At 49.5% G+C, this 20,605-nt stretch overlaps 2 protein-coding genes across 2 annotated transcripts in view; both read left to right on the forward strand.

The window, feature by feature from the left end:
• The window catches only part of TGM3 (transglutaminase 3), a 47,100-nt gene extending 35,532 nt beyond the window's left edge, over window positions 1–11,568 (forward strand). The window contains exons 10-13 of the mRNA XM_012557459.1: window positions 3,012–3,320; window positions 5,802–5,959; window positions 10,654–10,787; window positions 11,421–11,568. Coding sequence (XP_012412913.1) covers window positions 3,012–3,320; window positions 5,802–5,959; window positions 10,654–10,787; window positions 11,421–11,568 — 749 coding nt within the window. The remainder of the gene's footprint in view (window positions 1–3,011; window positions 3,321–5,801; window positions 5,960–10,653; window positions 10,788–11,420) is intronic.
• A 7,333-nt stretch (window positions 11,569–18,901) lies between these two features.
• Window positions 18,902–20,605, forward strand: part of LOC101355210 (zinc finger protein 343-like) — a 38,388-nt gene continuing 36,684 nt past the window's right edge. Inside the window, exon 1 of the mRNA XM_023737497.1 lies at window positions 18,902–19,037. The gene's annotated coding sequence lies outside the window, so the exon portion shown is untranslated. The remainder of the gene's footprint in view (window positions 19,038–20,605) is intronic.

Genomic DNA, 20,605 nt, shown 5'->3' on the forward strand with positions numbered 1-20,605 from the left:
CATCCCCAGGAGCCAGATGAGGTGTGACTACATCACAAGGTGGTTGCCCGATTCCCTGGAGCCTTCAGCATCACCTGAGTGCTGGTCTCATTCAAGGAGCCCCCTGGAAGGCTGGTGCCCACCGGCTGCCCTTACCCAAATGAAATTTGCTGTGCCATTTCAGAAGTGGACATCAGAGCCAGCACATATCTCTTTGAGGATTCTCAGTGGTGACAAAAGTTCTGCATTTTAGGGCAAAGTTTATTTTTAGAAATAGCCAGTAGTAACTTACAGCTCTCTCTAGTGGACTGCAGCCATTCCGTAGTCAGGCCATCTCACTTTGTCTAAAATGCTGTGAAATAGTTCTGTTGATCCTCAGTGTCGGCTCTGAGGGTTAGGAAAAGCACTCCCGTTAAGGTGCCCACAGTAAGCACTAAGGCACTGCTGGCTTCACGGCCTCGCCTCGGCTGTATTTTATCGAAGAGGAAAACTGAGCACAGGAGATGGATCCGGCCCCCAGTCCAGGTGGGTGGCCCCTCTGGGTCATGGGTGGCATTTTCGTGGACATTTCGAGGCGTGATTCTGGGTAATGAGATTGGTGGCCTCAATCTGGCCCCCACTCTGGCTCTGCAGGCCAACCCCAGGGTTTGATGTCAGACAGACCTTCTCTCAGTCAATAAACATGTACTGAGTGCATGGCTCTGTGCTGGGCCTGGGGGCTGCAGCGGGGAGCACCGCTAACAGGACCTCTGCCCTTGGGGAACTCATCGTCCAGGGGAGCCAGGGAGGCAGATGTAGGACAAGTATTTTCAACAAGTGTGATGATGTAGAAACAAGCGTAGGGCTCCAGGGAACGAATAATCTGGGGCAAGGGGTGAACTCGTCCAACCACTTACAACTGGGTGACCTCAAGCAGGTTTCTTATTGTCTCTGATCTCTGCTTTCCTCACCTGTAAAATGAGACTAGCAATACCTGTCTGGAGTCGAATTTAAATGAAATTAATGCACCCAGAGATACCTTGGAAGACAGGTCTAGTGATCTACCTCTGAAAAACAGCCATGGAAAGCCCTATGGAGGGCAGGTCTACTCTGACACACATGGTGTCATCATGAGTTGGAATCAACTCAATGACACCAGGTCTGGTTAATGTACACAAAGTACCAAGTACAGCGCCTAGCACATAGTAAGGACTTAATAAATAGCAGTGGTAACTTTTATCAGTTTGAGCATCTACAGCCTCATTGGAATAATGGGCTCCCAAGGTGACTGTTTTGAAGCATACTGCTTACATGCTATGCCTTGATCCTTCCTCCTGAGGGCTCGGACTGTCCCAGCCAAGCCCTCTGAGCAATAGCGGCCATAGCCAGGTTGGGGAATCCTGCAGGACTCCTGACACTGCTTCAGCCCCTGCGGGACATCAGGACTGATCACCCTGCCTGCTGTTGCCCAGCTCTCCTTACCCAATGATACCAGCTTGTCTCTGAGGGCCTGAGGGAGGAAAAGCTCATAAAACAGTTGCTCAGCATTTACAAAATAGCAACACCAGAGACAGAAAACCGTAGGAGGAAGCGTAGTGTTGAGTAAGCCCAGCAGGTGACCTATACAGCTATCTAGGCTCTGAGCCTCATTGTGCAAACACACCCTCTTCAAGGTCCTGGGCACGAAAGGCTCAGATCCTGCACAGCCGTCGGCTCTGGGTGTGGACTTAATCTCAACTGGGAATGGGAAGGCATCAGAAAGAACCCAGCCCATCGGGAGCTATCAGCTCGGGTAATCTGCCTGCCTCCTTTTCAGTAGGGTGTTGTGGGAGGAGCCTTAGACCTGGAGTCCAGACACCTAAGGACTGGCCCCTGTCTGCCTCTAATCCCCAGAGTGGCCTGGACAAGTCGTTTCTCCTCTTAGGGACTTAACTCTATCATGATGGACTCGGATGAGTTGACATCCAAGGTCTCTGCCGGTGTTACATGTAACTTATGGGAAAAAATCCAAAAACTCATTGCCGTCGAGTCAATTCCGACTCATAGCAACCCTGAGCTTATGGGAAAGGACTAGCTAAGTTGCAAAGTGCTTTGTAATAAGTCAGCTGGTGCCTTTTTATAAGCTAGGGGAAAGGTAGGGGGCATGAGTGTGGCCTGTAGATATAAAATGGTCATTCTCCTTTGTGTGCCTCTGCCCTTGTTCCTGGAAAGTCAGCCCTTTTTCCTTTGTCTTGGGTCTGACTTCAGGTCAAGGCAGGGACCCTGTGTGAACTGCTGACTCAGCCCTAGCTGATGCTTGGATTCAGTTACTCAGCTCTTGGTGCCACAGAAGCAGTGAGCTCAAGGGCACAGCCTGGGCACTTTCCGTGGGCTGTTCATGCCACCGCATTCACCAGAACCCATCAGCTCAGTCAGAGTCAGAAGACCTGTTCTTTAAGTCAGCACTTGTGTGAAACCTGAAATTTCTCAATAATTTACACTAATCATAACTTGGGAACCATACCATCCCTGGGAAGTTCTCGTCGACTGACACATGCAGAAGGGCCACTTTTAACTCTCACAGCGGTTTTAGGAACAAGTCAAAATCACACGGTCAAGCAGTGTTAAAGGTTTTTTAAAAAATGGAATCAGTTCAAAAATTGGAACCTTGTTTTTTGTCCAGGAACCCATTCTAACCTTTTCCAGCTCTAATTTTATTTAAAAACTATGTTTGTTCAAGTCTCACAAATGCCCTTTTGCCAAAGAAACAAAATCTAACCTAATTAACATAATAAGCAAATTATTAGGTCCCACGTAGTAATTTTATGCAGGTCCTGACCAAGCTTTCTCTCCAGTTTCTTGGAAATCTAGAGCTGATTGGAAGACACCCAGATCAGCTGGTTAAAGAGGACACCATGCCTCCTCAGGAGGTCAGACACTGGCTTCGAGCGGCATCGTTGGTGCAGCAATAGAACTAGTACCAGCCCTGGCCACCTTTCAGGGCAGGGCTCTGTCCTCTATCCAGGTGCCACCACATTGTCCCTGAGATGCTCCTCTCCTTTCCCTCCACACAGGTTCCGCCCGGGAAAGAGAAGTGTTCCACAAGGCTCTGGGGAAACTTAGACCCAACCTATTGTTCACAGCAACATATGCCAGGAGCTTGGAAGAAGGGCATTGGGAGCCTACCATCTCTGGGAGGTTCAAGGTTGCTGGTATTCTGAAAGTGGGCCAGGAAGTCAACCTGGCCCTGGTATTCAAAAACCTGACAAGTGATATGAAGAAAGTGACAGTGAACATGACAGCCTGGACCATTGTCTACAATGGCACGCTAGTACATGAGGTGTGGAAGGACTCCGTCACCATATCCCTGGACCCCAAAGAAGGTAACTCACCCTTAGTTTGTTGGGGCATCATGCTCTCCAAAAATACAAGAATACTTGCTATTCTCTTGGGGTGAAGCATTCCTACTGAGTTCCAGGCGAGTCAGCAGTGACCTCTGTGATTAAGACTTGGGTTTTGATGCTTTGGAAGGTACTGTCACCATGAACAGCACAACTCAGGGTGGTGCCAACCACACCCTGGGAGAGGAAGGAGAGAGACTTTGGCAGGTAATGGCCACAGCAGCAGTATACCTTACAGGTATACACCACTTCACACTTTGCGATGTGCTCCTTAGATGCTATCTTATTTGACCTCCTAAAAAAGTCAGATTTCAGTATCCCCATCTTACCCCTTGCTGTCAAGTCGATTCCTACTCATGGCGACCCTATGGATTATAGAGTAGAACTGCTCCATAGGGTTTTCTTTACGGAAGCAGTTCACCAGGCCTTTCTTCTGCAGAGCTGCTGGGTAGGTTTGAACCGCCAACCTTTAGGTTAGCAGCTGATCACAAACCCCTGTCTTATAGAGGCAGAAACTGAGGCTTAGAGAGATGAAGTGACTTGCTTAAGAGGTTGTCACAGATAGTAAGTGGTGATGCTGGGGTCTTTGGCCCAGGTGTCCCAGTGCCAGTGCCACCCCCTTTTTTGATGTTGCATTGCTGCCATCCTTCTTACAGACTACCTACCACCTGCCACCTCACTCCCTGCAACCAACCTCTTTCAGGTCTGACACTGGAAGGGTTGCAATATCCCACAGGCCCTTGAACCTGTGCCCCCCTTTCCCCCAAAGCTGCCAGTGGGTGGGTGGAGCTTCTTGACTCCTGACGATGGTGACGGGCTTTCTTGGAGGTCGAAGAATTTGGGAGGAACAGTGACTTCTTGCCCCTGGGTAGCACAGATGGGATGGGAACAAGGTGGAGCAAAGAAAACTGTAGAAAGATTAGAATGCAGGTGTGCCACATTGGCAAAATCCTTCAAGCTGTTATGAAAAGTTTGGACTTAAAAAGCAGATTAACCAGGGTAGGGTAGTTACTTGCTTCACATAACAAACGAATAAAAACTGTTTAATTATACAGCCCATCTTGAAAGGATTCTGCCAAGAAACCGAGACATGTTACACCTGTCAGAGGCAGCATCCCCCAGCAATCTGTCTTCTGGCAGGATTTCAGTAGAAATCTTGATACCAAAAGTGACTACCTGGCTGTTATTTACCTCTAAAGCCCAAAGGGAAAGCTATTTTTGTAGGCCAGGAATGATTCCTGCGAAGACAATGGTCAAGAAAGCAGGCCTATGTGCAAGAAGCAGCAGGGTGAATGGGGAGGGGCCAGGAGGCAAGTAAGGCCACTCTGGAGTACCGAGGTGTGACCCTGGCTCGGTTCCCTTCTCTTTCGGAGCCTGTGTCCACTGCCCGAGAGGGTGGGACCAGCTGACCTAAGACCTGTCGTCCACATTTGGGCAGTTTGACAAATTCCCCTAGTGGGAAAAGCAGGGGCCGCTTCCTTCTCACAGTCTTACTAAAAGAGCATATGGGTGCCTCCTGAAGATCACGACAGCAGGAGGAAGAGGAGGCAGTAACACAGATCAGAAAAACTCATTAACGTGCAACACGATCATCAACGTGGATCTGAGCACCTCAGACTATTTAAGGAGGGAGAGGCCCCCGGGGCCTGCAGTGTCAGAAGAGGGGCCCTTGAAGCTTGGGAATGGGCCAGGTAAATGGAGAGAAGCCGAGAAGGGCATTTCCATCCAAAAGAGCCACGTGAGTAAACATGCCTGTTTTGTCTAAGAAATGCTGAGAAAGGCTGAGGCTTCTCCCCAGGGAGAGGTGAGCTGGGCTCAGGTGATGCAGGGCCAGATGCAGGGGTCTGAATCTTATTCCAAAGGCGACAAGGAGCCATGGAAGATTTTTTGAGCAGTGACATGATTTTGGAAAAAAAAAAAAAAAAGTCTTATGAAGCCGTGTTTGACTGGTGTGTGGACCATTTGGAAGTAGGAGAACCCAGAGGTAGGGAGGTGGTTTGGATGCTGTTGCAATAGAATTAGAGGTTATTAGATGACCTGGGAGGATCCTAAGCATTTAGTCAGTACCCTGGCTTCCCGTCGTCGTTATTACTGTTGTTGTCATCATTATTATTACTATCATTAGGCAACCAGTCAACATTCATATTCTTCCCCTGCCCCTCAGAAGGAAACTTGCCGTCTGACCTAGGAGGAGGAAGATGCAGCAGTATCTTCCACCCCTGCAGACCCATCCTCCTGGGAATTTGCCCATTCAAACAGAGTCCTGGTCTCTCCCGGCCCGGCCTGGAGACCGCACAGGACAGAGGGCTGTTCCCATAGAGCCTGGTCCAGGAAGGGCTCAGCCAAGCCCTGCCTTACAGAGACTCCTGGCCAGCTCCCACTGCCTGGCTCCCATCAGCCTCTGCAGAAGGTTTCAGGACCAGCACACCCACCTCACGCCTCTCCCTTCACTTCTCCTTCCAGAAACGCAGCACCCGGTGAAGATCTCATATGCTCAGTACGAGAAGCACTTGAAAGCTGACAACATGATCCGCGTCACGGCCGTGTGCAAGGTCCTCAATGAGGGCGAGGTGGTGGTGGAGCGGGATGTTATCCTGGACAACCCCTCCCTGACCCTGGAGGTGAGGCCCTGCAGTGGGGTAGGGGCGTTGAAGGGGTGCCTCCCCACCAGTCCATCTGTGAGCCCCACCAGCCCTCTGTGAGTCACGGCCCCCATACTGGGAGAGGCAGACCCAGGTGCAACTCAAGTCCAGCCTCTGCCAACTGGACCAGCCAAGGGCTCCCGCCCTGGTCAGTGTCCTCAGCCCTGGCTGGTGAGATGAACTGGCAGCTTCTTCTAGACACACTGGGAGACCACCCAAGGGGGGCTGGAGGGTCCTTCTCCAGCACATTCCCACCTCTGCCAGGGACTAAGCACCTGCTGTGTCTGGCCCTGTGCCAGGCTTTGGAGTCACAGAGAGGCACAAGTGTGGGTCCTGCCCTCTGGAGCTAATGCTTCCTCCCGTGGCTCCCAGCCTAGACCCTTAGACACACTTATGTCACAGATCAGGAATGGGTTTGTGACTCATAAGCACCTTTCCACTCTCTTGACCCCGAAGTGACAGATCCTAGACTCTTAGGAGCCTCGTCTCACACTCCCTTGCCCTGCCATTTCACATATGAGTAAATTGAGGCCTCGAGAGGAGAAGGGACAAGCCAGTTACTGCCAGGGCTAGGGCTAGATCTCATGCTGGGAATCCCAGTCCAGTGCTCTTTCCAAGGCATCCTGCGTGTCAGAAGTCAGCAGAAGCATGCTTAGAATGCATCACAGCCCTGGGTGAAAGTGAGGACCCCGTCTCACTCTGCTTTCTCAGAGCTTGCTTTTGTCTGCAGGCCCAGTGCAGGTGGAGGACACCAGAGTGAGGCAGCATAACTCTGAGGAGCCAGGGGCTTGGCAGGGACAGGCAGGAGGACAGGATCTTCCTTTGGGGTCCCACAGAGAACCTCGTGGGCCACACTCCTCCTCATCTGCTCTATCTGCCATCTGCCCTGGCTGTGTAGACAGCCACTGCATTCTCCTGTCCGATCCTGCTGCCGCCAGCTTCCCAAGCCCAGATTCTGAGAGGAGCCAGATAATTGTGGCTGCCCTGGCCCCACCCGTCTCTAAGTTGCAGGGGTTCCTGACCTCAGACAGGGGCACAGGAACCAAAGAGTCCCACCAGGCACACAGCCCCAGGGTGCCTCCTCTGGCAGGGCTCCTGGGGTCTCCCCCGCAGCTAGCCCAGAATGGGGAACAGCCGCACCTAAGAACAAGGGAGCCAGTGATTGGACAGCCATTTGGGGGGAAGCAAGGAAGACAGTAGTTCAGACCTGGGGCAATGCAGCCAAATGGACCTGTCTGGGATCACGGCCCCATCCTTTACCAGCAGTGATACTGGCTAAGTCCCAGAGTTGCTCCAACTTTGTCATAGGGATAATGAAACCCTCCCCTGCTAGGTAATTTAACTGACAGGCTGTAAAGTGCTGACACAGGACTAGGCAGACAGCACAATAGATCTTTTGAAGAGGAGGACAATTATGCTCAAGATTTATTATGGGAGTCTTAGAGGGGTTTACAACATCCACTCAGAGGGGGTAGCACTCCTTCCCTCCATCCCCCAGCCCCCCCCCCACTTTTTTTTTTGCATTACCACCAGCAGTGCATAAGAGTTCCAATCTCCCTGCAGTCTCTCCAAAATCCCCCATTTTCCCCCACTTTTTTTTTTTTTTTTGGAAGAGCTGCTTTTTACAAGCTACACTTGGGAATTCACTGAACAAAAATATTTTGGAGGCCCTTGCTGTAAGATACCCTCCCTCTGCTAAAATTGAGAAGGACAACATTGAAAGCATGCATAGCCCAGACTAGACAAGGAAAAGGAGAGCTTGTCTCTTTCTGGGATTTGGGAGAGAGAGCGATTCAGGAAAGATCTAGCAGAGGAGGGACATCTGAGAAAGGCTTTGTAGGATGAATAGGAGTTCGTAATAGGACTGCTTATATCTAGGCAAGAACTTGTACATGTGGTGCTTTCAAAGCAGTTACCTTGGGAGGCACTAAACAAAGGTTAATTTTCACAAAAGCTTTCCTCTTTGGGAGCTACACACAGGGCCTGTTTAGAAACCACACATGAATCAGGCTCCTGACACTGCAGTGACACCAGTGTTGTTCTGTCTCCTCACCTCCCTTATCTACTAATCTCAGCTTGCAAAGGGGAAAGATGTGCCACACTCTAGCATGTTGCAACCAGAGGAGTCTTTTAAAAAAAAAAAAAAAAACCTGGTCCTGTCACTTGCTATTTAAAACCCATCCATGATTTTCCATGGCTCTCGTCTGTGGTTCTCAGGGGCTCTCATCTGTGGTTCTTGTCTCTTCTGCTCAGGACTTCACATGCCTCACTTTTCAGTTTCTTAAAGTTGCTGTCAGAGAGTCTGCGTACACTGTTCCCTCTGCCTGGAGCTGTCTTCCCATTTCCCACCTAGATAACGTTTCCTACTCACCCTTTTTTTCAAACGTCATTTCCTCAGGGACAAATTTCCTGACCCCCAAATTAGGTCCCCAGTTATACACCCTCTGAGCCTCCTGGCCTCCTCCTTCACAGCATCTCTCTAAGTTGAAATTACAGCTTTATTTGTGCAGTTACTTGATTGAAGCCCTCCCACGCTAGACTGTAAGCTCTGCGAGGGCAGGGGCCACCCTGTTCTGGGCTCATCACTGCCCTCCGGCTCCATGTCTGGAGTTCAGTAGATGCTCATTCAATATTGTAAAATAAAACAGCCTCTCCATGGGGCCGGACTGGGAGAGAGCCACCTGTCTCTATACTTGGATTCTTCCAGCCCAGGAGAGAGACGTTTCCATTGTTAACCCCTGATCGTCCCTGTTTATGAAAGCCTCTCCCACTTCACAAGACATTTCTGAGAAACGCGCTGCATCTCTGCAGACACAATGGACTGCCGAGCACCAACTCCAATTCCTGAGGCTAGGAAATGATGCCAGGTAGCTACTGGTATTCCTTACTAAAGCATTCTGCATTAAAGTCGCCAGTGTTTAAATGAAATTAAGGTCCCCCCCAACATTATATACCCTTATCCAGTACCCTCAAACCTTCTTATAGCTTTACTTTTTTTATTCAACTTTTTGCTCTGTATCATTTGGATTTCCATATCAAGTCTACTTTATCCTTAAACGTACCATAATATCTTTAAAAAGGAAATCAGAATACATAAAGGCTAGACATGTGCCATCAAGAGCTTTCTCATTTAATCTTTTCAAAAGACACCTGATTTTTCTTCTTTCAGGCATCTTTGTGTGAACTTCCTCCAAACCCATTCTCTCTTCTTTAAGCCTTCAGAGAAGCAAGACATCTTTGTCTTGAGTGAATGAATCAATGCATAGCTCTCTCAGAGCAGGGGACATGTCGCTAAACTCTGACGGTGAGCTGCATGGAAAGATAACAATTTAGGTAAAGTCATGTGATATCAGCACTGACTGGCAATTAGCACCGAGGATGCTGAATGTGGAATCAGACCAAAAAATCTAAACACTGTTCCAGAGGACAGTGTCCTTCAAATTGACCCATGAACCACTGGTGTTCAGACACAGTTTTCAGGCGGCCCTTAGCTCCTTTGGATGCATTTACAGATTTGGGTCAATAGGACAGGGTGATAAACATCAATAAAAAAAAAACAACCTCATGGAAATCTCAAAAGAAAAAAAAATTGGCAGAGTTTATGTAGCTTTGTTATATCCCAATAACAAAACTATGCTTCACTTTGTGGACTGATTATGTCATACACTTAAGTGAGTTCCAAGTTAGCAGTTAATAGTATAAATTATCATCTCTAAAATGTTTTAATTATTCACAAATCATTGGTAGGCATTGCAGGGCCTAGTGAAAAAAGCAAAGCCTTTGGAACCAGCTGGGCCTTGCTATTGACTAGTGTATGAACTTGGCCAAGTTACCAAATCAGTCTGAACGGCAGGCGTATCACTGTGAAATGGCTGAAGATTAGTGATAAGAAAAATAAAAACCAAAGTAACCCAAAACAGCCACCTCCCATGATACTCAAAAGAAGAACTGCATCAGCCATGCAGTTTTAATTTCTATTTTCAAAACCTTCTCTTCTCATCCTTGATCTCATTGGGTCACTTCTAGCCCAGAGAGGAAGGCAGGGTGGGGATGATTATCCCTATTTACCAGTTGAGAAAGTTGAGGCCCAGAGAGATGACGTGTCTGCCCGGAATCACAACCAGTCCTTGGCAGAAGCACAACAGCTTCTGTCTTTTGGAGTTGTTCAGGGTGCTTTTATGACCCAAAACCCAGGCTTCACCTTCTCTGACCCCTGATCAAGGCCAGTGGAGCCCTGCTCAGACCACACATGGCACACTGGACACCTCAGGGCTCCAGTTTAGGAGGACACTGACAGGCTGGGGTGTGATAAGAGAGAGTGGCCTGATTGAGGGGGGACCCAGCCCCATGTCCTGTGCAGAAGAGTGAAGGGTGCCAAGGCTGCTAAGCCAGGGTCTGAGCAGGTTCAAGGGCCACCTTCAATACCTGTAGGGCCTCCCAGGGAGGGTGATTCGAGGCTTTAGGAAGAAACAGGACTAATGAGTTGGAGGCTCAAGGAAAGTAAGAGTAAGTAAATTCAGTATGAGAAATGCCCTAACACTCAGTAGCTCACAGCAGGGTCAGGCTGTCCTTGGAAGCAGGGGTTCCCTTCAGCCCTGCCCCGGCAGCTCTTACCAAGCGGCCAGCAGGGGTGAGCGGCCAGCGTCCTGACTCGCAGCCCCTCTTCTCCACAGGTGCTGGACAAGGTACAGGTGCAGAAGCCTGTGATCGTGCAGATGCTCTTCTCCAACCCTCTGGATGAGCCCGTGAAGAACGGCGTGCTGATGGTGGAAGGAAGCAGCCTGCTGCGGGGCAACCTCAGGATAGAGTGAGTCCAGGCCTGAGCCTCCAGGAGGGGACAGGAGGCGGGCAGAGGGGCCTGCAGGAGCCCGCAGGATGGGCAGACTGAGCCGCCTCTAGTCTCAGGTTCTTCACTCTCCTGGGGCCTTGGACCTCGAGCATCCAGTGGAAACAGCAGATGCACATCAGCACACATTTGCCTGTGGTTCAGGGTTCATAAACTTGAACTCGTGGAAGGCCAGGTCACCAGAGCTAGGAGCTGGTCCTCAAGGCTTACTATATTTGGGGAATCATGGGGCCCCACTTCCCCCTGCTGAGGGGTCACAGGGCTGGAAGGGTGCAATGACCCAGGAAGGCAGCTGAAAGGAGAAAGAGCAATGACCTTGTCTAGGAGCCACCAGAGTAGGACTTGAGGCCCTAGAAGGCCTGTCCAGCCCGAGGTCTGTGTTGTTGTTGTTATTGGCTGTTGTCAAGTCAGCCTCCAACTCACGGTGACCTCATACACAATGAAATGCTGTCCAGCCCTTTGCCGTCCCCATGATGGGTTGCAGATCCATAGGATTTTCAGTGGCTGATTTTCAGAAGTAGATAGCCAGGCCTTTCTTCCTAGTCTGAGGTCTGAGTATCTACCACAAACACTGACTTGTCTCCTTCCCCCCAGCGTGCCAACACTGCACCCCAAGGAGCAGTCCCAGGTGCGTTTTGAGATCCTGCCCACCCAGAGTGGCACCAAGCAGCTGCTCGCCAACTTCTCCTGCAGTAAGTTCCCTGCGATCAAGGCCATGCTGTCCATCGATGTGGATGAGTGAAGGGACGGCAGCCCCCATACAAACTTGGGTAACACGGAATGGGGGGCTCACCTGTGGAGTGAGTCTCCTGCCCATGCTGTCCAGCCTGAGAAGCCCACTCCATCCCCCAAGGCTGCCTGGACTCGGACCTCCTGTCTCTAGCCCACACCACCCTCCTCCCACATGCCCCACAGGGCAGGGTCCACTTGGCACATTACTCGGTCACTTTTGCACGTTTCCAGACACTTCTCCCATGGCTGCCTGCTCTGTGAGCCCCAAGCCCGGCTCCTCCTTCATGCCCATCGATGCTGCAGGATGGAGTGGCCCTGACCCAGGGCACTCTGAGTAGATATGGAAGAAGATAGTCTGGGCTATTTGCTGATCCCCTCCCTCTGGCCACTGTGGATGGGAGGGCATAGCCAGTCATCACCATGGCATTTACATCCTTATACTCAAATAAACGTTAAAGAGTGAGCGATCACACACACAACCACTCCGATTCTTGTTTTACCCAAGGTGGTAGAAAGGGAGAGAGGCTGGGCCGTGTCGTTCTGGAGGAGGGATGCATGTGGGAGGCCTGTACTCTGTGTTCCAATAACCAAAGGGAATGGGCTTGTTCTGTGTGGCCCCAGGTGGAAAAATGAGACAGACTGCAAGTCAATTTAGGAAAACTTTCTAATGTGATACCCAATAACAGAGTAGGCTGCTTTGGGTGGGCACAAATGGTTAACATGCTTGACTGCTAACCAAAGGATTGGAAGTTTGCGTCCACCCAGAAGCACCTCAGAAGAAACGCCTGGTGATCTACTTCTGAAAAATCAGCCACTGAAAACCCTATGGAGCACAGTTCTACTCGTGACACACATGGGGTCACCATGAGCCAGGGTCAACTCCACAGCAACTGGTTTTGCCTCAGGAGGGCGGTCCTTGGCACAGTAGGGCCCATGCACTGTCTTTTAAGATCTTTCCTGAGGTGGCAGAGTGAAAAGGGGTTCCAGAGTCCCTGATGGACCCCTTTCTAGAGCAATCTGTGCTGTGGTAACCCAGCCTCACATGCAGGGTCTCCCCCTCCTTGTGCTGCCTCCACCTCTGGCAGCCCAGCAGGGACTGTGCCCAGCCCACCCCCAGCACTGCTGAGTCAACCCGAGCCTCCTCTGCTCCAAACATGCTCTATTGGGTCCTCATTCTTGGCCCTTTAACATAATCCCCAGCTGATCCCATAGATTTCCTGTCATTGCACTGACTAATCCCATTTGGCAATTAGAGCTTACTGTCTCATGAAAACCTTAACCTCACATCCAGCTCGAAGCATCTCCCCTCTGCTCAGCTCAGGCCTGACCCAGGCTTTCAAAAGGAGCACATCCCATTCCTTGTCTTCCTTTCCCTCCCCCGCTCCTGTGGCTTTACCCTTCAGAGTTGGAGAGGGAGAGGGGATTAGAAGGAAAGCGCAAGGGCTTCATCTCCGGGTGCTGATATAACCTGGCTTCTGACATCCTCTGTGTGGCTGGTGTTCCAGTGCAGGCTTTCTGCACTGCATGGTCCCTGACGTGGCAACATGCCCCTCAGCTACTGCCCCACTACCACAAGTTCCCTGCGATCAAGGCTATGCTGTCCATCGACATGGCTGAGTAAAGGCCACCATACAAACTTGGGTGACACGGAGCAGGGAGGGCTTGCTTCCTAGTAAGCCCCCCAGTGGGGTAGTATGTCCTACTACCTCTAGCTTCCCTGGAAGGAGGGGTGCTTGAATGAAGGCTGTAGCCCAGTTCCCTCTGTTGGGGTCCATGAGCCTGTGAAGCTCACATCCCCTTGTTCCACCAAAAGGAGGGTGGGCAGTCTGCCCCCTGCTGTCCCCTTCTTCCTCTGTCTTCTCAAGCTGCTCCATCCCTGGCCTCCAACCTCCAGACCTCCCTGCAGTAGCCAGCACCGGAATCTGTGTCGACGTATACCCCAATGTCAAGCTCTCCCGACGACTATCACCAGGCCCCAACTCTGGTGGCTGAACACACTGGCCCTCCAAGTAACAGCGGCACAGCAGGCCTCCAGCTGCCAAGTGGGAGGCTTGTCTCTCGTTCTTGCAAACTTTGCGACTCTCTCCAAGAAGAGTCTTGGCCTGCCCCCTTGACTTAGCTTGGGGTTAGGGGTTCCATTCCTCCTGAGAGACCCTTCCCCAGTCTCTAATGAGGAGAACCAAAAATCAAACCAGTGGCCATCAAGTCCCACTCCAACTCATGGTGACCCCATGTCTGTCAGAGTAGAACTGTGCTGCATAGGGTTTATCAATGGCTGTGATATTTTGGAAGTAGATCACCAGGCCTTTCTTCCAAGGTGCTTACTGGGTGGACTCAAACTTACAACCCTTTGGTTAATAGCCAAATGCTCAACTGCCCCACAAGTGCTCCTCAAATGAGGAGGGTCAAGGTGAAATAGACAGGCTTCTGCTCTGGTTTCCAATAGAAAGCAGAAATCCAGACCTTCATTCCCTCAGGCACCAGCCTCATCAGCAAGCATTTCCTCGTACCTTCTTTGTGCGAGGCTCTGTGCTGGGCACCAGGTCCAGAGAAATTAAAAACCAACAACACAGTCCCTTCGAGTTTCTACCTTGAGGGAGACTCCCAAGGTGTGACATTAAAAATCTCTGGAGAATTCCTAACCAACCCTAAGGACACATGTTTTATAAGAGCTGTGTTCACCCCACTTGGGTTGCAAATAATTTTAACAATAAAACAAATAGCAGGCAGAGAGCGTGACACTGTGTTTATTTCTGGTAGAAATAAAGTTAGAGGTTGTAATATAGAGGGAGGTACAAATAGGTCTTCTAGCAGGCGGCTCTCCCATACTGGTTAGGGTATATGCTCAGCTACCACAGCAGAGAGACCCAAAACACCAGAGTCTCAAACAAGATAGACATTTACTTCTGTCTTGTGTAAGAGCCCAGATGGGCAGTCCAGGGACCCAAGCCCGTTTTATCCATTACTCTGCCTTGCTCAACATTTGGCTTCCACCAAATGGTGTTCCAACTCAAGGCATAATGTCCACAGTGCATCCAATAGGAAGGAAGAAAGGGGAATAGATGGGCACCCTCTTTCCCATTAGAGCAATAATCTGAAAGTTGAAATTTGAAAATTGCACGTATCTCTTCTGCCCATATCTCAATGCCTAGAACTTAGTGACATGGCAATAGCTAGCTGCAAGGGAGGCTGAGAAATATAGTCACTAGCTGGGTGGTCATTTACCTAGGTAACATTTAGAGTTTCGATTACTACAGAGAGAAGTGGAATAGTTATTGGGGCAACCAGCAGTCTCTGTCACCTTTACCACCAAGACAAGGGCAATGCTCCCTGCCATGGGGCCATCAGAGGAGCTGTAGAGAACCCCTGAGCCAAGAGAAGCAAAGGTAAAGTTGTGTCTAGTTATTCTGCTCAGATTTACCCATCAGGTAAGACCCACCACCTGCCCAGAAGGAGAGAAAGACTGAAAATGAGCCTGAGGGGGAATTGCTCTTTGTGGAAGCCAAGGCTGGAAAAGGCCTTTTCCCAGAACAGATCACTGCATCCTTAATCCTCATTTTGCTCCTTCCAAACCTGGGCCACCCCGAGGATGGCCTCTGGGCCTCTGGAGCCTCGGGCATGCTCTTTTGAAAATATCGTCACTGGGCAGATCTCTGTCCTTTGAAGCTAGACTTAGTGTTTGGAATCAGGCAGAAGTTTCCTGGATCTCAGCCTAGTGGGGGATCAAAATGAGAATCGGTTGAGGCAAAATATGAGATGTGCCGGTTGGATCCTTGGGAAGCATATGCCAAGATGGGGTTAGAAGTGTAAGAGATTTATTGGGAGTGATGCCTGTGGGGGAGAAAAAGGAGTAGGAGCATGGGTAGGGGGTAAGCCTTCTGCCCATGATGCAGCCTGACATCTGAGAAAGGAGAGGTGGAGGAAGAAGGGTTGGGTGGGAAGAGCCACGGTGCAGCTCTGAGAAAACCTCAGCTGGCCCAAAGGGCGCTCAAGTGCACAGATTTACCACAGAGAAGTCCCACAGGGGGCAGAAATGGCCATGCTCAGTCATAGGTAGGATTCCCCAAAAGATCATGGCCTTGGCTCGAAGCTGAGCTAGGTTCTGGGGGCACTGGAGCTGCAAGCTGTCAGTGACTGCACTCCAACAGCTGACAGGCAAGTTCTTTATGGTAAGGGGAGCTGAGCAGCGCACCTCCATGCTGACACATTGACTCAAGGCAGTTCTGACCTCTGGCTGGTCTCTGAACCCCTTGAGGGCAGGGGTCAGGCCCAGTTCATCTCTGTAGCCTTTACCCAGGTGAAGGGCTCATACTAGGTGCACCTGGAAGGTCTGATGCGTGAATGAGTGTGTTTTCAAGGGTGCTTGTACTCTCTGACTCCTCAGAAATAAAATTGTGATTCATGTGAACCCTTCTATTATTTGTTTTAATTGTCAATATTGAGTCCCAACCCTTATACATTTGAAGAGATAATGCAATTTAAAGTACAATCAATCACTGCCTCTTGAGAATGCTTACTATGTGCCTGACTAAGCACTTTGTATGCAGTATCTCATTTAATCTTCCCAACAAACCCATGAGATAGGTACCATTATGGATTGAATTTTGTCCCCCCAAAATATATGTTGTAAATCCTAACCCCTGTAGTGGTCATAATCCCATTTGGGAATGGGTTTTCTTTGTTATGTTAATGAGATAGTATTAGTGTGTAGGGTATGTCTTAAGCCAATCTTTTTTGAGATATAAAAGAGATTAAATAAGCAAGCAGAGATGGGGGAAGATAGATGCCATCCCACATGATCGCCAAGGAATAGACGCTGAAAAAGACAAGGACCTTCCCCCGGAGTCAAAAGAGAGAGAAAACCTTCCCTAAGAGCTGGCGCCCTGAATTTGTCCTTCTAGCAGCCTAAGCTGTGAGGAAATGCATTTATGTTTGTTAAAGCCACCCACTTGCGGTATTTCTGTTATAGCCATTAAGACACAAATAACTAAGACAGGTACTAATATCCCCCATGTTACCTTTGAGGAAGCTAATGCTCAAAGATGTTAAGTCATTTGTGCAAGGTCACAGAGCCATGAAATAGAGAAAGTGGGGTTCAAATCCTCTGTCTACCTTCAGAGCCAATGCCATTATGCTAAGGTGTTATATTTCTTCCTTGCTAATTAAACCCTGGTTTCATCTAGGGTGCAACACCAATGTGACCAACCTCAGAAGATGAATCATGATTGCTCTAAACCCATCATGTCAATCCTATTCCCTTTTACCAATGATTACTTTGGAGGTGGACATCTGTCCAGTTCTGGCCAATGGGATGTAAGGGAAGTTTGCTGACAGGCTTTTGGGAAAGACTTTTCCTTCCTTACAAAGAAATTTGGTGAAGAGGACCCCTGCCCCTTTGAATGGGGTCCTGTAAGGATGATGTCTGGAGCTGAGGCAGACATCCTGTGAGCATGAGGAGAAAACAGATGCCCCAGACCTCCGACATTGATGAGACATTATGAATAACCAACCCTAAACTGCCCTAGCACAGGACTGAGTAACATGTTGTACATGAGATCACTATGAGATGGAGCTGACTTGACAGCAACTAACAACAAAACTGCCTATCTCCAGACTATTAAGTGAGATAATACATGTTCTTATTGTTTAAAACACTTTTAGTCGTGTATATTGTACTTAAAGGCTTCCTAACTGATTCACCTATACCGAAGACACTCATTATTGCGTGTCTTCCACCTGTCGGGCATTCTCTGACATGCTGTTCCATCTGTCTCGATTCAAAGCCTGGCTCCATCACTTCATAGCTGTGTGAGCTTCGTGAAGCTACTTAACCTCTCTTTCCCTAGTTTTTCTGTTTTAGAAGATGATGACAATAATAGAACCTACCTCGTGAGGGTAATGTGCATTGTGTGTATTACCTATTGCTGTTGAGTTGATTCTGACTCATGGCGACCTCATGTGTTGCAGAGTAAAATTGTGCTCCATAGGGTTTTGAAAGCTGTGACCGTAATCAGTCACGGCTCACAGTTTGGGGATAACAGTGGGGCTGTAGCAGAGTCTAGGGCAGGAAATCCCAGTGTACAATTAACAGCTTACCCTGGTTGTTTTGAATTCTACCGGCTCCTAGAGCTCACACTTCCCAGCAAGATACCACTCATAAACTAGAATGTCCACGTATTCAAGTACACAATTTGGGGTGGAGAGAAAGACCTTTATAGGGTGGGAGATTCACATCTTTAGCCTCTCCAGAGAGTCAAACTGGAATATTCTGTAGGAGTGAAGGAGAGGATCTGGGGTCTAATTAATCTCGTATTTTAAATAACAGCTTTATTGTGGCATAATCTACACATAATAAAAGTTACTCTGTTGTGTAAAATTGGTGGTTTTTAATATATTTAGAGTTGTGCAAACGTTGTTGTTGTTAGCTGCTATATAGACAGCCTCCAACTCGTGGTGACCCAAGGCACAACGGGAACTAACCATTGCGATCCATAGGGTTTTACGTGCTGATTTTGGGAAGTAGGTCGTCAGGCCCTTCTACCTAGTGTGTTTTAGTCTGGAAGCTCCACTGAAACCTGTTCAGCATCATAGCAACACGCAATCGTCCACTGACTGATACGTGGTGGCTGTGCCTGAGGAGCATTGGTCGGGAACTGAACTCGAATTTCCCACATGGAAGGCAAAAATTCTACCACTGAACCACCACAGTCTACCCCCTAGACTCTGACAACCACCAGTCTGCTTTCTGTCTCCACAGATTTGCCTATTCTGGACATTTCATATAAATGGAGCCATCTACCCTCCATGAGTTAAACGAATGTACACCTGCTTCGCAGAACCCCAAATGGCGTGCTGCAGAACTGACCAGCGTAGCCCAGTTCTCAATCAGGGTCCTAAAAAAAAAGCCAGAGAGCCAGACTCCCACCTGTGAGTGAAGCTTCCATTCTCCATGAGCAGGGTGAGTGTTTGCTACTAACTTTGACGACTTCGACATGAGGGAAATGACTACAGAGGCGAGCGCTCCAGTTGAGAGTCAGTGCTCAACGGAGACTTTGGGAGCCTGCTTTCCTTTCCCAGTCTGTTTCTCCGTAAGTAAAATGAGGCTGACCACAGGGGTGCGCAGGCAGCACGAGGCCAGGCCTATATGGCGCTCACGCATGGTGGGTGTACGTTACGGAGCCTAATCCCAGGGAATTCAACTCCGCTTCAGCAGAAAACATAACGTCAAAACCAGCTTTCCCGCCAGCGCGCTGGGCGGGCTTTACAAGCCAACCGGAAGCGCTTTCCTACGTAATCTCGCGCGCCGAGGGGCGGGGTCCGGAAGTTGTCTGTGAAAGCAGACGGAGGGGCTTCTCTTGAGTGTAGTCTTTGAGGCGGACGGGCAGAACTGAGACTTCAGTGGGGAACTACTGCCAGTTTGATGAATCAGTATTTTAAGAAGAGTGACCGCAGGCTGTCGCCACAATGGCTATTGTCCAGGTGAATTAACCGCATAGCTCAGAAGCAGCTCTTGTGACGCCCAGTGGGAGCCGCAGCCTGAGAGGATTCTGGGAACTGTAGTGGACCGAGCGAGGCCCTCACAGATTCTTAACCCCAGAGTGTCTTTTTCCACGCGGTAAGGAGGATCAGGAAAGACTGAGCCTAGTGTTAGGCCCCGAGGTAGAGTTCAGCTGGCAGGGGAGTGGGTCCGGTCGCGGGGCGGGGGGCTGCGCCCTGGCGGTGCAGCACCTGCGGTTTCCGATGTTCCAGTTTTAGATAAGGGGGCGAGGTTCAGGACGCGCATCTGGGGCAAGGAAATTTGGTAAGACAAAGCCACGGCACTACGCAAACGTTCTGTCCCCTTGTGGGGCTGGGACGATAGTGACCTGGAACTTCGAATTTCTTTTTTGAAGCGGGTAGGATTCGTCGGGAACAGACAATTACCGAATAGAGAGGGCTGCTCCGATCGTGCATTCCCGGCGTTATTTGGGCTGTGGGGATGAGTTCAGCCAGGGGCAGAGAGACTAACATCCCCTGTTGGTGGGGGCGCGGCTAGGGCTATAAAACCCTGGGGTTTTTTAGTGGGGAGCGCTTACATGGTCCTGCACTTCCAGGTCATAGTCGGAATCCCGGATTTACCGCGCATGTTAAGGTTGATTTGCTGTCGGTAGGGGCTGGAGACATCCCAGGTGGTAGTTGAGCGGGGGCAGGGGTGGTGGTGTCTCAGGATCTGCTGTGCTTTGGTGTGTTGCGGGGATGGGGAGGTGATTGGAGTAGAGCTTGGTATTTGTATTATATTGCTAGGGGGTTGTAGGAGAGTTTATCGGCTCTGGAGTCCCTGGGACTTTTAGCGGGTAGGGGAGGTTTTGGCCTGGGACCCACAGCTAAATGTACTCCAGTGGTGGTGAACTGAACTGCCAGGGCATGCATCTAGGCAGTTTTTTTCTGAGTGGGGCAGATCTCTTTCTCTGGGACCTGTTGTCCTAGTGTTTTTTGGGTGGCAGGGACCCACTCTACTTTGTGACAAACGTCTCCAGTTTAGTTTTAGTGTGGTGGCCGTTTTGCTGATTTCTCCCTTCCTCTGTCTGCTTCTGCCTTGAGTGTCAGGGTTCAGGTGGCCACCTCTGGTTTGGGGCTATAGGGAGGTTAGGTAGGGCAGTGTCTTAGTTATCTAGTGCTGCTGTAACAGAAATACCACAAGTGGATGGCTTTAACCGAGAGAACTTTATTCTCTCACTTGTTGTAGGGGAAAAACATCACAAAATTTAGTAAAGTAAAAAGAGTTTTATTTGGCATGTATTCAAAAGGACAAAAGTGGGAAGCAGACAAGCATGCTGCCAGAGCTAGAATGTCTGCCCGAATCCAAGGAAAGTTACAGAATCATCAGTATATATCAACATCACAAAATGGGTAGAATCATTGAAAGCGTCACTTTTTCACTGATTGGCTAGAAATTGTAATCTTACATTTTGAATCATCTTTCTTAACAATCATTGGTACAGGTTTCAGTTACGAAAGTCAGGAGGGTCTTCATTGGTCCAACAAATTCCTATTCACTAAATGTTAGT

This window comes from Trichechus manatus, unplaced genomic scaffold (genome assembly GCF_000243295.1).
Source record: "Trichechus manatus latirostris isolate Lorelei unplaced genomic scaffold, TriManLat1.0 scaffold00104, whole genome shotgun sequence".
Taxonomy (NCBI): Eukaryota; Metazoa; Chordata; class Mammalia; order Sirenia; family Trichechidae; genus Trichechus; species Trichechus manatus.